The 15,284-nt window shown below is 34.7% G+C and overlaps 1 protein-coding gene across 1 annotated transcript in view; it reads left to right on the top strand.

Annotated features, from left to right (window-relative positions):
* Invadolysin (leishmanolysin-like peptidase, invadolysin) overlaps positions 1-15,284 on the top strand; it is a 658,154-nt gene that overhangs the window by 261,472 nt on the left and 381,398 nt on the right. Inside the window, exon 2 of the mRNA XM_090405783.1 lies at positions 13,615-13,712. Coding sequence (XP_090261909.1) covers positions 13,615-13,712 — 98 coding nt within the window. The remainder of the gene's footprint in view (positions 1-13,614; positions 13,713-15,284) is intronic.

The raw sequence follows: 15,284 nt of genomic DNA, 5'->3' as shown, positions 1-15,284 counted from the left end.
AAGGACTCTTCCATTAGGTCACATAACTATATTAGTTCAACTTTTCCCCCTAAGGTATTGACAGACTTTGTTACATTATGGAATGCCTATCGAAAGGCCAAGCTCCGCCTGTTCTCCTTCTTTGTAAGTGGTTGATGGGAAATTGCCAGTGGACTTGTTACCACTACGAGGCTTCTGAAAGCTTTTTAAGCTGCTATGCTGATTACCAATTATAAAATTCGTGCTTTTAATATTATTATTTTTTAAATGATAGGAAAAAGTAAACAGATGCCGTTTGGGGAACTGTTTAGGGATTTAAATATGCGTCTTTGTAAGTATTTATTAATGTCTTTCTCTTGAAGATCCACTTTCTTTCTTTTTTTTTTAAGCAATTTTTGTTGTAATTCAGCTCTCCTCGACGAAAAAAAAAACGCACTTTATTAATTGAGATATTTAATTTCTGTGATGACGTATTTTGCTGTTATCTTCATATTATAACTTTCTTATTAACGTTCTTTGTTGGGAACCGATAGGATTATTATAACAAAACATCTCAAAAACGAATGTGCTGGTGTTTTTATATGCTGAAGATAATACATCTTTCTTTGTGTAACATAGCCGTATCTGATTTCCGCTGCTTGTCTATTGGACATCCTATTATCTTTTTTCGAAACACGGTAATTGTAGATTGTCATCTTTTTAACAATTTATGCAGATTCTTGCTCTTCTAAGTCATTTCATGTTTCGCTATTGACAACGCTGATTGTTGCAGGTCTCATTAGCATAACAGAAACAGCATACAGAATAGCGCCTGGTAATTATTGACTGCACAGAAAAAGAACTAGATCGGTAAAATGAAGAGTAAATGTCGTGTTCCCTTGTGATTTCGGAACCACTTCATCTTGCCTTTTTATACTTTCCGCTTCATGTATTTTTTTGAAAGTTTCCCTTGCTAATGCCGCAGCAGTGTTTTCTTGTAGTCGTTTCAAGACTTGTTACCGACAAAAATATTTTTCCTTTTATTACATCGGCTATGATATTGCTTTTGCTTTTTATTCATGATAGAATGCTATGTATTATTCAACCCACGTACATTATTAGAAACGGTGAAGTAAGTTCTAACCGCAGAACGTTATTTGAATTTGTTTTAATGTGTGAGCAACTTCGTTCATGATTGCGCAAGTTTTCTTTGCAAATATTACACACGCAGTCTCCGATTCTATTCATTTATTTCGTGTTTATTATTGGGTAATTAACTGAAGCACTTTCTTCAAAATTACATCTTTTAAAAAGGAAATCAAGGACTCGTCTAAACGCTTTAAGAGCACTGTTTTTCGACCAACTCTTTGTCTTCATCAACTCTCACTTGGCTTATTCTTTTATTCATCTTGTGGGAATTCTTCGTCTACTCTTGTGTAGCTTGTAACTGTTTTTTTTTCCAAATCTCTTTAGACATCTTTCGTTATTGTTTAAGAAAGCGGTTGCCCCTGTGGAGATTTCCATATGTCACACAAAGAGAAGATGTTTTCATGGTTATTAAGGCAAAATTGCTGTTCTCTGAGAAAGTCAGAACGAAGTTCCCCAATGCCCTAAACAACTTGCACGCAAAAACAGGATTTGGAGAAGAATGGGTGATTAATAATTGAATTCGCAAAATACATTATAATATATTTTTATTATACTTTTAAAGGTTGCAGAAAAAAGAAAAAAAAAACCAAAGATAGTATATTATTAAGCTTAACTTGCGTAGTCTGTTGGTTGAAGAGCGGATACGTTTAACCACTCGGCCAACCAGGCTGGCATTTTCTTTTTAACAGCATTAAAATTTACATTTAACAATGCATTGAGCTATACATTGTTGCTATAAACAATGGAATGGAAGTTTTTATTTTTGTTGATGGGTGATTTGTTGAAGAGTGGGCGATTAATAATTGAAGTTGCAAAATACATTTCTATATTATAATATATTTTATTATACTCTTAGAGGGTGCTGGAAAAAAATCCAAAGATAGTACATTAGTAAGTTGAACTGCGCAGTCTGTTGGTTGAAGAGCGGATACGTTAACCCTCGGCCAACCAGGCTGATATTTTCTTTTCACAGCATTAAAATTTACATTTAACAATGCATTGAGCTATACATTGTTGCTATAAACAATGGAATGGAAGTTTTTATTTTTGTTGTTGGGTGCATTGTCAAGCATAGAGCTCTAAACTTTTCAACTTTGAAGAAACGGAGGCTATCTTTAGAGATAGCCTCCGTTGGAGGACTTTCATCGATGTTGTTCACTCCTGATGAAGGCAGGAAACAATTGCCCAAACATTGTACTCATAGCGATCTGTTGTTTCTCATTGAGAAACACTCATTTAGAATCCCTACGTGTTTTGTAACGTCAGCCAGAATGGGAGGGGGGGATTGAAAAAAGCAAAAAATTTCGAGAATTACCCATTATTTTTTCTCCTTATTTGTCTTCTACGGTTGTTTGTTGGCTATTTTCCAACAACGATTTCTGCAGATTTTTAAGACAAACAAAAAGAGCTTTCATTTATCGCCGTATGGTTTTCCTGACACGAAGCAGTGGGAAGTTTCACGAGTTTTCGTAATCACCTGGCGTGACGAAACGAACCTCTTTTGTATGTACGTGCACCATTTGAACGACTCTTCCCACCTCTGCCACTCGCTGCTGACAAATTATTTAGTTACAGCTTTCAACGCGAATTCTTATGCCTGTGCAGCTAAGATGTATCATATATATAGCCGACTGTCTCACGCCCACGTAAGATTAAAAATCCCTCAGATTTATGCACCTTTTGTCCCATGTGCTACGTGCACTGTCACTGTCCCTTTCAGATTCTGTCATTGCTTGACAGCGGAGATGTATTAAGGGATCATTCCTCATTTTTGACTTTATAAAAACTACTCATTATGCGCACCCATCTAATTAAATACATTCAGGTGTGTGCGCGCGAGCAGCGTACCACTAGGCTCAATTGTCCTTTGGTACGTTACCTAGTGCTGTTGCGATTGTTGCATATATTTTGTTCATTGTTGAGCTTCTCTAGTTGCTGCATTTGGATCATTGTTTAAAAGCAATTGTTAATTTAGCGTGTTACATGTACGAATTGTTTAAATATTAGATTAAACAATAAAGCGCGAGTGTATTAAATCAGCAACTGAAGGAAATTCTAGTGCAACTGATGCACTATCATCTTTCTCTTTTTCATTAATGATCGCGATTATTTTTCAAATTAGCTATCCTAATAAGATATTTTATTTAATAAGGGGTGGTTCTGTTTCGTCTATTGCTACTTAATGCAATTACTTTGATCATATTTATCAAATATGAATTCACATAAATACTTCACCTTTATTAATGCATAATGCTTTGAGTAAATTACATTAGCGTGAGTTAGCAATGAATGGTTTGAATTCATATGTGAAATATTTAAACTCTGTGTGTGTGTGTGAGAGAGAGACAGACCGTTGATTAAGTGGTAGATAACTAACTTAAGAAATAATAATGAATTCATCCTAAGAATTATTTTTTCTTTATTTACAGTTATTCTGAAGAACCTCTAATTACTCCAATTAGAGCGAGTGGCTTATAACAGGGAGCAGACGCTCGTTAAGCACACAGTATGTGTACGAACGTCGAAGCTGATGCTGTTGCTACTAGTGATAAACTGAACTTTGTGATTAACTTAAATCGCCTCAGGCTTCGTTCATAAGTCGAAAAAAAAAAAGCAGAGTTGAGGAAGTCAGTAAAGCAGCAAAAAAAAAAAAAAACTCATGTAATTATTGAACAAAGGAAAGTTTAGTAAGGATCCAAAAATAATCCTGTGGGATGCTGTGAGGGAATGAGGAAGAAGTTTGAGGGTAGTGGTATGACAGCAATACCGCACTAGGTCCGCAACGAAGGGTGGTTGCTGTGAAATCGTTGGTTTAACCGTCTTGTTATCAATCGTGAGGATGGGGGGGGGGGTATAGACATAGCTTTGTCTGATCGAAAGAGAGAGAGTATTTGTAATTTTTGAGAACACTCCGGGCATTCTTTTCATAAGCTTATATCCAAGACGTAGTTAAATAATATTACTGTTTAGTGCTGCCATCTGACGGTGACTTCTGATTGCAGTTCTTGTCTCATAATATGGTAACATAATATTCTTATAGGGGAAAAAATTCCCTGGTGTTAAATAATTATGTAAACTGTTCCAGTTTCCAATATCTTGGACAAACATAATGAAAAAAATAAACTTAAACATCGGGTTTTGTTCCATGTGAAACAGTTTATTCCTTTCAACGCATAACAATTTATTTTTAAATTGCATCCTCGTACATAAGCCTCCAAATCCCCCGCAATTAATTTCTTGCCGTAGTTCCATCTTCATATTTTCTTAATTTTTTGTTTTTTTAGTTCTTTAACTCTTCTACCAAGAAATCATTGCCAAGAACTCACTGTTGTGCATCAGTGACTAATTTCTTCCTTTTTTTTTTTTTTTAAATTTTTTTATTGGACCTCATTTGTTGCGTCTGATAGAGGGTTTTCGATTTAAATCCTATCCTTTTTTTTTTTTTCTTTCGTTATCGGAATGTCAATCACGTCACGAGATCCTTAAGAGGATCATGGCATTAAAAACTTTCTTGCAATACAAACGTAATCCTCTTTTAACGAAGTCGGAAATTCAACGTAGTTACTACTGGTGTGTGTGTGTGTGTATTGTATTGCTCACGAGCGCTACCCTTTTCTCTCTCTCTCTCTTGATTTACGGTCGTTGTTAGTTTCTAGCTTTAAATTATACCACTTTTAACCCATCGTTGGTTTATTGTTCAACACATGTTTCTTTGAAAGCAACTCCTAACTAGGATTCCTGTTTATTCTTCCATTCATAAGTTCACCAATGTTGGTCAATCAAACATCGAAAATTTGTTGTCATGTTATTGTAGAAAGCAGCTAATAAAAACGTACTTTTGTACTCAAAAAGATGTTCATGCTCCTATGAACAGCTCAACTGAAAAAGTTCAATGGGGACTATGTTTACCAGATAATACTTCTGAAGATCTCAGTTCCATACTTTTCTGCAATATTTGTCTTTTTTTTTTATTTTAAAGGGAATGATTTTTTAATCGAACTCTTAGTTTCCATATAGTGTTCAAACATTAGTCTTAACTTTTCTAAAAGGGATACTGAAAAGCAATTAACTATCAGTAAAGAGTGCTGAGCTTGTCTTGAACCATTTCGGATAAACCTGAGCTGCTTCTGGTGCTTCCGTGATTTATCTGAATAAATAGAAGTTCCAACAAGTTAAACAGATGCTCGATTGAACATCTGAGAAATCGTTTCCTATAGTTTAATGTACGTGTCGTTGGAACATTTACGGCCGTAAATACCTAATCATTATTTCAGATTGGCTTGTTTCTGTGTTTCTTTATTTAATGCTCTCTTGGTGACAATTATCTTCGAAAAGAAACGTGTAGGCAATTTGTACACGCTCCATTTTGTTCTAGAGGAAGTATACTCACGCATACAAACGATTTACATTTTTATATCATTCTTAATTTATACAACTTTCTTTCCTCAGAAAGAAAGTTGCTTTTCCTCAGAAAGAAAGTTGTATATCCCTTGCTCCTGCAAATCAATGAGTACGGGGCCTCTTTTAGCAAATCTTCTTTCCTGGGTTGATTTATATGAATTACAAGAATGGCTCTTGTATCGTGAATTTAAAAGGGAGAGAAAATGTAATAACCTGGGTACCTTTTAAATGCTCAGTGTTGGTGCACTGAGTATCCTCTCAGTATAATAATCTTGATTATCCAAAGATAATCAGTGTTATTTCACTAAAGGTACTTTCTACATTCACCAATGTTGTAGTGCTAGCTAGAACAAAACTGTTTTTAAACCATCTGCCTCTGTGTCTCCTAATATTAGCGTTTAATTAATGCAACTTACTGAAGTGTGTAGTGAGTGGAAATCGAGTGTCTTTTACGTATCTACTATTTGAATTTATGAACCCTTCTGTATTTAAAATTTCTTGCACGTATTTTGCATTTATAGTAATTATATTTGAAAGTGTGGAATGCAAGCTTCATTCTTGTTGAAGAAATGCGAACTTTGCATTTAGAGATGATAATATCCTTGAGTAAGTAGCAGACCAAATATTCAGAACGTATCTTGCGTTTCGCTTCAGATCACACAGACCCTTTAATCTCTAATGGAATGTTCTTGTACGAGTCTTTTAAATTGACTCTGCCTGGTAAAATCCTACTTGGTTTTTCTCGCATTTAGATGAGGATCGTTCTTAATGCCCCATAAATCTTTATCTTACACTATACACACGCGAATTGCTTTCTTCCCTCGGCTTTGAAAATTAATATTTTCTTTTTAGGTATCCTTTCCGAGCTATTCAACGTCTTTTGGTCACTTATTTTTCTCTTGATTTTTCTAAATGCTTCTGAGAGTGTTGCGGGATTGTGCATCATCTATCTTTTGCCATCAGCAAATCCCTCCCGTGCTTAAGACGAATAATAATCGTAGATAATAATTAGAAAAGTTCTACAGATGACTGGAGTTGAGATCGTCTACGGAGATGACACCAGTTGGCGCCAAAAACCATTAAAGTTGGTAGAATTTTTTTTTTATTTTTTTTTATTGCTTTTTATTCGTCTGCATTTCGCGTGCCATCTGCAGCTAATGGTTTTTACTTTTCATGGACGGTGCAAATCCGCTTATGGAAGACACTTCTCTTTGATGGTTAATGGAAATAAGCGGGCGCTTTCGAAGATAAGGATTTCATGGATATGTTTTTACTACGCATGTTCAGCTGCTGATAATTGTATCTTATAAAACGCAACGCGTATCTATAGCTATGTTAGTAAAGTGCCTCATCGTTACAACGTGTTCAGAATATCCGCTATGATCCCAAGACTCATTGGATCAATCTCTTCTCTAAATATTAAAAATTGTTTTGAATACGAAATGCGCGCAGTTTTTATTATTATTGGATCGACATTATATCGGCTGGTTGGAGTTTGGAAGTAAAATTTAATTATTTGTAGGTCAACTTGGCTTGCCTTTTCTTTTTAGCAAGAAAAGTTCAAGACGTGTTAAAAATTAGTTTTTAACACGTCTTGAAAAATTACTTCCACAGTGATGTTCGCCCTTCTTCTTTTTTTTTTTTTTTAAAGGAAGATCTGGGTTCAAATCTTGTTTAGGATTCAATGAACTTTTACGAGGATCTGTCATCGGAAAGCGACTTAACCGGTCTCATATGGAAATGACAAGATTTTGTCTCCAAAATAAGCAGTTATCCAAAGAACACACCAGTTATCAGGCACTTTACTCATCTTATGTAATTCCGTTTAATCCAAGGTTCTAGTGAAGTTATACCAGGTGCAGTTCTATATGTTGATGTGACATCACAAAACGTGAGGTCTGTTTTTTGTCTACGTAAAAAAAAAAAAAAAAAAAAAAAAAAATCTGTCCCAAATAATCGGAATTTTTTAACAATTTGTTTTGCCTTTATTTTTTAAACGAGGATTTATCTGGCATTGATAAATTGCCATTATCCCTGTAATCTTAGAATTCAATGCATGTTTTCCTTAAATCTCGAGCTTTATGCAGATTTTTTTTTTATTTGAATTTTTCTAATTCTAATCTTCTAAATACTCCTTTATTTACCCGTTTTTATAGCGAATCTCGCACTTTCATTCTTATTAAAATAGTAATAACCGCCTATTTAAACCTAATCGATCTACTTTGTCCTTCTCCACTAATTAAAGTGGGGAAGGCCAATAATCCTTCTTAGCAAAAGTTTGAGCTCCGTCATGATTTTCAAACACTGAGAACAGATCATAGCATCGTTCTGAATCATTTATTTGTTATTTGTTACAATTCTGAAAGAATGGAACTGCTTTGAAAGATTTCCTTATTTTTAAATAAAAAAAAGGTAATAAACTAATCACGTGAGGGACATTCATCACCGTTTGGCCGTGGAAAGTTTAATTGTTTGTACGTTCTTATTTCCAGCGTCAGTTTCTAGCACAATAAAGACATTCCACATTTATATATCCATTCTAATTTAAGTCGCTTATTTGAGATCGTTTGTACTCCTTTGTCCCTGTTAGTTCGCTAGAAATGAGATGATTCTAGCTTCAAGGTTTTCCATTATCTTCTCTAATTATTGTCGTCTTAGTAAGCGTCTTAAGACTGATTTGTGCCTTGTTAATTTTAGATGCAGGCGAACTTTCCTAGATTCATTCTGAACAACTTCGAACGGCAGTTTGGGTTCTCGCTCCTAGGGCTTTCAATAGACTCTTTCATTACAGCCTAGATCTGCTAACCATTGTTCTCCGGAGGTACTGTTGGCAGAGCAATAAAATTTTTCTCGGAATAAGGTTAGCAACCCTGTGTTAGCGGTCTTCGTTCTTTGTATGGACAACAATCTCTGCGAAAGATGAAGGTGCACACAGTTACTGAGGGTATGAAAGTTGTGTAGGAGAAATTACTTTGTCGAGTAATTTTGCACTGATTGTTGTTCCTTTTTCTTTGGCAAAATGTGCTATCCGAAAACTTGGATTTATTTGTTAATATTATCGTATTGCGAAGACGATGTTAGATAAAGCGATCTTTTTTTTTAAAAAAAATGTTCATCATTGACCGTTTTTCTCTGTAGAGTAATGATTGAACTAAAATGACGTGGATTATTGTTTATTTTCTTCTGTTGGTAATAATTAAAATGACGTAGATTATTGTTTAGTTTTCCTCTGTTGGTAATAATTGAACTAAAATGTCGTGGATCATTGTTTAGTTTTTCCTCTGTTGGGTAATGATTGAACTAAAAACGACATGGGTCATTGTTTAGTTTTTCCTCTGTTGGGTAATGATTAAACTAAAAACAACATGGATCATTGTTTAATTTTTCCTCTGTCGGGTTGAACTAAAAATGACGTGCATGATCATTGTTTAGTTTTTCCTCTGTCGGGTAATAATTGAACTAAAATGACGTGGATCATTGTTCGGTTTCCCCTATTGGGTAATAATCGAACTGAAAATGACGTTGATAATTGTAAATTTTCCTGTTATGTGAATTTTTTTTTTTTACTTATTGCACTACGAATTATTTTTTTTAAAAAAAATCATTGTTCAGATAAAACTGGTTAAATGAAATCATTATTGAACATTGTGAGATTGGGACAGCGATATTAATACTGATACTAACTGTTGGTATTGATTAGAAGTCTTTTTTTTTAATATTTAACGTGTTTATCATATTTTTCTCGCTAATAGGTGCAGTAATTGCAGCAAATTACATTGTTACAAAAATCTGATGAAATGGCATCAGATCATGACATTTTCGTATTGATAATCAAAGACAACGATGAACCGCCTGTTGGAAGAGTGTATGGTTTCTGTTTAATCTTGCGTCATTAAGGATGATGAATTAAACAGATCTCCGCCCTAACGAATTGAAGAGCGGACTTGCATGCAATTGAATATATCAGTTTGGTATGTTCTCATTTCAAGTGGTGCTAATGTAGTGTCATGATTATTACAAACCTCATCATTTATAAACGGCGTATATTCAACTCTGTTGTAGAAATCCATCCATATTGAGAAATCAAACATGACATTGCGTGTTAAGCTGTGATGTAAGAGAAAGAATTAAGTCGCGTCATTACAGTCTAGATTTAGTTCTCTTTATAATCATTTTGTTTCCCTTTTTATTCGCCACCTCTTCTAATGACTGTGGGGATGTGTAAGCATCAGAGTACGACTTCTGTGTGGATAAAAGTTGTTTAGCTGCTTGCATGACTTGGTTGAGTGTCTGGGGATTCTTTTTTTTTTTTTATTGTTCGTTCTTTAAACACCCTTTTTCCCCACCTGTTTCTTTCCTGTTTACAGTATCTGATCAAGATGCGGCAGAATGCGAACAAGATTCTTAATGCGGGTTTCGTGTAATCTAATTTTCGTCGCTTTGCACACTCCAGTTTTACGTTGCGTTCTTCACATGGGTGGGTCTGATGATAGATTCATCTACCTTCGGGAGTCTCACGCTATGTTCGCGCGAACCCTAATGGATTCTTGTTCATAGGGGCTGGGGGGGAAATGCAGGTCATGTTAAGGTTCATAAAACATTTAATCGGTAGTTTTTAGAATTTAATGAGACAAGTTGAATTGCTAAGTAATTAAATTTTCGGGCTACTCTTTGTTTTTATGCGGAGTATTTTTCTTAGCCTTGAATATACGTTTACAACGGAAGCGTCATTTTTTTGTTTGTTTGTTATTATTTGTTTTATTGAAAGGTAATTGTTTCCGTCCTGAGAGATTTCTGTGTTCTATTTAATATGCAGTGTGCAAGTTTGGATAAATATCAAACACGTAACATTGTTTTCAGAGAAGGCAAAATTAAAATTGACGCAAATAAAATGGATAATCAGGCAGTAGAACAGATCTTATGTAAGACTGATCGTTCTTAACATATTTTAAATTCTGTACTTTGAAAGTGATAGCAAAATTGTTTAATGAAATAAATTTATTGTTCTCAAGGAGGAAGAAGGGGAAAAGTTATTGCTAAATTTAAATTGAATGAAGTATGTTTAAGCTTATTTCAAATCATTCATATCTGAGATTTTGCATGATTTTTAATATGTATACGGAGGTGTCAGCGGTTCTCCCCCCCTCCTCTTCTGGAAACTCGAGATTTTCATCCCGCAAAACAGGCCAGAACACACACAATATACGGATGTAGGCGACTAGAATTCAATACCTTCTTCTGTCTAATATGATTTCGAAAGCCTTCATGATACGGTGTAGCTCTGTGCGCAAGTGTGAAACAAGATAGGATAAATATTAATTGCATTGGCCAGGGATAATGCTTATAAGCTCTAATAAGACCAGTTAGCGAAAGACTAGGATACTGAAAGAAAACTAAGTCCCTTGATTAAAATACTGCGCGTAAATGTTCGATAAATAAAGGTATTGGATTATGAATACTTTTGATTTCTTCTCCAGCATATTCTAATTCTTTTTTTTTTTCTTTTCCACTTCCACTATTTAACCTATTCTTGCTATTTCTAAACAGTCAACAGAATATCCAATTAGGTGTTAAAATAACTTCATTCACCACTATGAAATGTGAGCAGTTTTGCATTTCTCTATCGAGATATGTTCCGTGTATTTAAATTTCAATAATTACTTTCTCTTTCTAGATCCATAAACATTTTCCTTTGCATTTTTAAGAAATAAATCTACGTGATATCTCAAAACTGTTCAGAAATTCGTATCTTTTGAAATATGTCGCGAACTTTAGCTTCTTCTGCAATATTTTAGACTCTGAATGTAGTTAGTTTTGCAAGAAATAAAAAGGACTTTCTTTTATTGCACGCTTAAAATACAAAAAATAGCTTTCCAGCATTTGATGCAAAAATGTGTAAAAAAGAAACACTTGAGATATTTATATATACTTTAAGAGTGCATCACAAACGCCAATTCTGTTCTGAATTTATCCGTTCTTTGTAAAAGCAAATGGGATGCACATCATTCTCAAGGTAAAAATCCAGCTCTTGCAAGTCCCTGATCTTTCGTTTTTGCACACGACCCTTGAAACTAGAAAACATCCCACTTCCACATCCCTCCGGACATCACAGTAAACGATTTTGTTGTTATTGTTCGGTTCTTTGCAGTAGTCCCTTCGTTCTCGTTAGCTCTTCCTATGCCAGAAGCACATACGAGACATAACACTATCATCCCTGTACGCCTCTTTTGTGAGTTTGAATAGTTTACACTCGACGTTGGCTTAAGAAGTACTCACAGAATTTACGCCTTCTTTGTTTTGTAACGCAATGTTTACTTTGAGAGGAGACAGAAATAAAATTTCTGAAATATAAAATTCAACCATTTTACTAAGAAAGAAATGGACGGAAAGGACAGTTTTTTCCTTATTCTTTCCTGACGTTATCCTTGTATGTATAAATTTCTATAAAGAATTCAACAGAACGTTGTTTTCCTTCTGCCTTATTTGCAATTAAATTTTCTACAGTTGTCATATTAACGAACACGCCTTCAAATACTAGAACGGTATCCAAGTAATTTTACGCCTTCAAATACACTAGTATTTGAAGGCATGAAATTAGATGGATGAAATCGTGAAAAACTTTAGAGGAAGCCAAAAATACCCAGAATCCAATGAATGATATATTTGACCTGACACCTCATGGCTATTTCTAATAGCAGATATTTAATAACAGAAACCCGCTATTAATTTTTCGCAACTTACCCCGGCCATCATTGACGCATCTCAAGTTCCTTAAATTAGTCAATATTCCTTCGTTGATGGTAAGTAGTTAACAGTGCCACGCTTCCACAAGACGGCTAACACGCATCGCTACAGATTAGACGCGTTGTTGTGCATTCTAACCACCTGATAGATGCCCACAGATAACATCTTCATCACTCGGCAACGATTTGTCTCTCTCTTCCATCTCCTTTCCCCCGACGCCTTCCTGGCCATAATGATAGAACATTACTGTAGGGTTATGGCCACGCTTAAAACTTAACAGAATTCATTAGAAAAGTAGACGCCACTCTGGTTATTAAGCTGAATTATGATAGTTGTGCTGAGCGTTTACAGTACACTTTGCTGCATCGACACTCTGGAGGTTACCGAAATTGCCAATAAGTCCATCATTAATTCCCACTGAAGCCATTAGATGAAATATACTTTATAAATTACATTTCTCGCTAATTACCTGCACCAGTTACTTCCTAATTATGTACATTATACGAATAATGACGAAGTCTTACTGGTGGTGGTGCTTATCGCTAAACTGATATTCCTAAATGCGATGCTTTGATCTGAACTTGGTTTGGTGATCATTTGAAAAAGATTTTCTTAGAATACCCATCCACTATTTGGTTGCTGTAAATATCAACCAGCGAGTCTTGCATGTCGGTTATTTACATGTTCAGTTAAGAGCGTAGTAAATGCATTATTGCTTTTATAGGCAAACGGTGGTGTAGATTAATATTATTAATAATATGCATTTTAAATGCTGTAATTATAGTTATTTCGAAGAAAAAACGTTACTTGAAATATAATTGTTCTCTTTCAATATTTGCACTCATATACAGCTTAATGTATTTTATGCACTTTTTACCACGCGCACGCACGCACGCACGCTTATAACTAAAAAAAAAGTCCAACAGATAAGTATATTGTTGTGTTAATGTATGTTAAGGAAAGCCAAACTAACTCTTCCTCCCGTAGAAGTTCCATATCCATAGTATTAACATTCCTATTCGTAGCATACCAACTACACAGATGGTGCCAGTCAGTTTGACAACCTTCAGAATCACCTTCCACATTACATAGATCAAGATGTAAATACGTTTCGTACCAATCCCACGAGTGAGATGACGAATGACAGGTATCATAGCAAGGCAGACATCATCATCGATAAACCAGCGATAGCTCTTGGATATTTTTTCAGAGCTATGTTTTTTAAAATATTGTCCTGACACATTTTTATTTTAAGAAAACATATTTCATAGAGTTGAAAAATTTGAATATACAAATTAGAAATCACAGTACACATTGTAATTGTATTATTCATTTTGATTTTTTTTTTTTTTAATCTTATAGGTCCGTCACGTCCATCTTGAACCTCCCCATATAGTTCGAAAAAGAAGTATAACGCAGCCGCTTAGGATCAAAGTATTTTATGATAAAAGTGTACACAGGTAAATTGTTATTTCTTTTTTTTACAAATTAAAAAACTGTTCAATAAGAAGCCACAGTATTAATAATTACATAAATGAAATTATCGTAGCAACAGCTGGGAGATTTAGAGAAAGTTCAGATGTCGTTAAGGAACCGATTTAAAAGTGCAAATGGTAATTTTTCTCTAAGATATGTGAGATAAATATTTAGATACCACGTAAGATCAATATTTCCACTCGGCGTTAGATTTCGTTGAAATCCGAATATTTGAAACAGACAGCCAGGAATGTAGTTACATGTTTGTTTTACTTGCCAGTTATGAAATCTGTCAGCTGCATCGGAAAGGTTTGTCAAATACAGGCCTGCATTTCAAACCATCGAAGTTGTTTTGAATTACTGGGCCTTCCTGCCATTACCTAAGTAAAGTACTTGAAGAGGGGAGTGGGTGGAAGAGGGGGGCAGCCTTTCCCCCCGCAAACAAATTTCGTTTCTCGTGTGCTTCATTTCCCACCAAACTCTGATTACACTACGCACCAAATTGCTGTCGGGATAAAACGTAAAAGGTAATCTGGGGTTTAATTTGACAGCTTTCCCCGCAAAGACTAGTAATTACATAGCTTGTCTCATTTCTGGGAATCGTCTAGCTCAGAGAAGCATTTGGAATGGTTGGATGTATTTTAGCGATACGGTTTCTCTATAGGCATTTGTTAATGGGCTATTTTTTAACCTTTAGAAAAACTTTTAATAGAACTTATTACTTCCCCAAGCTAAAAACTGATAAATTCTACAATCAGCGTCCTCTAGTGTTCCAGCTTTCGCCACACGACACTGGAAAGAATCGATATCTAATATCCCCAGAGGTGTTATCATTAGGGTACGCTTTTTTCAAAGCAACTGTAACTAAAGAGTCCCGTAATGTTCAAATGCACACAATTAGGAAGTTACCCACCGAATTATTAATAATTTATTAATAGCTAATTAATATTAATGGTTTCTTGTTTTTTTTTTCCCTCTGGCTTTTTTTTTTGTCTCGACGCTGATAGAAAATTTGAAAGCATGCCTTTTTGACGGCATACGCGCACTTTATAGATTGAAATGACATCCTAAATAACACAATATTAAAAGTATTTATTAATTTGCGAGTAATGCAGATTTTCTTAACTGAATTGTTGCATCTGTAATCGAATGTAATTGAATAATTTAACTTAACACACCGTTTTTATCATTAAGATAAAACATTAATAAAAGATAACTGCTGAATTCTATCGCTCATGAAGCTCGTTTTTATGAAAGTATGAATAATTCCGAAGCACTTGCGCCTAAAAATTCTAGTTTTGTTGCAGTTCTTAAGTTTCCTGTTTTATTTAAATGGTTGGCTAGATTTTTAAACATTTCCTGTATTTATGATTGTTTCTTCTTCTTCTTCTTTATTATTGTTTCTTCCGTTATAAAGGTTTCAAAATCCCTTAAAATTGAAACAAATCTTTCTGCCATAAATTCCCACAGACCTTGCATATTCTCACCAGTCAAGTGTTTTTATCATTTTTACAATTTACACCGTTTGATCACTTTTAGAACAAACGATCATCCAA

Source organism: Typopeltis vanoorti, chromosome 15, assembly GCF_054136105.1.
Source record: "Typopeltis vanoorti isolate ZY-2024b chromosome 15, IOZ_Tvanoo_1.0, whole genome shotgun sequence".
Taxonomy (NCBI): Eukaryota; Metazoa; Arthropoda; class Arachnida; order Uropygi; family Thelyphonidae; genus Typopeltis; species Typopeltis vanoorti.
This window is presented reverse-complemented; position numbering and strand designations above follow the sequence as displayed.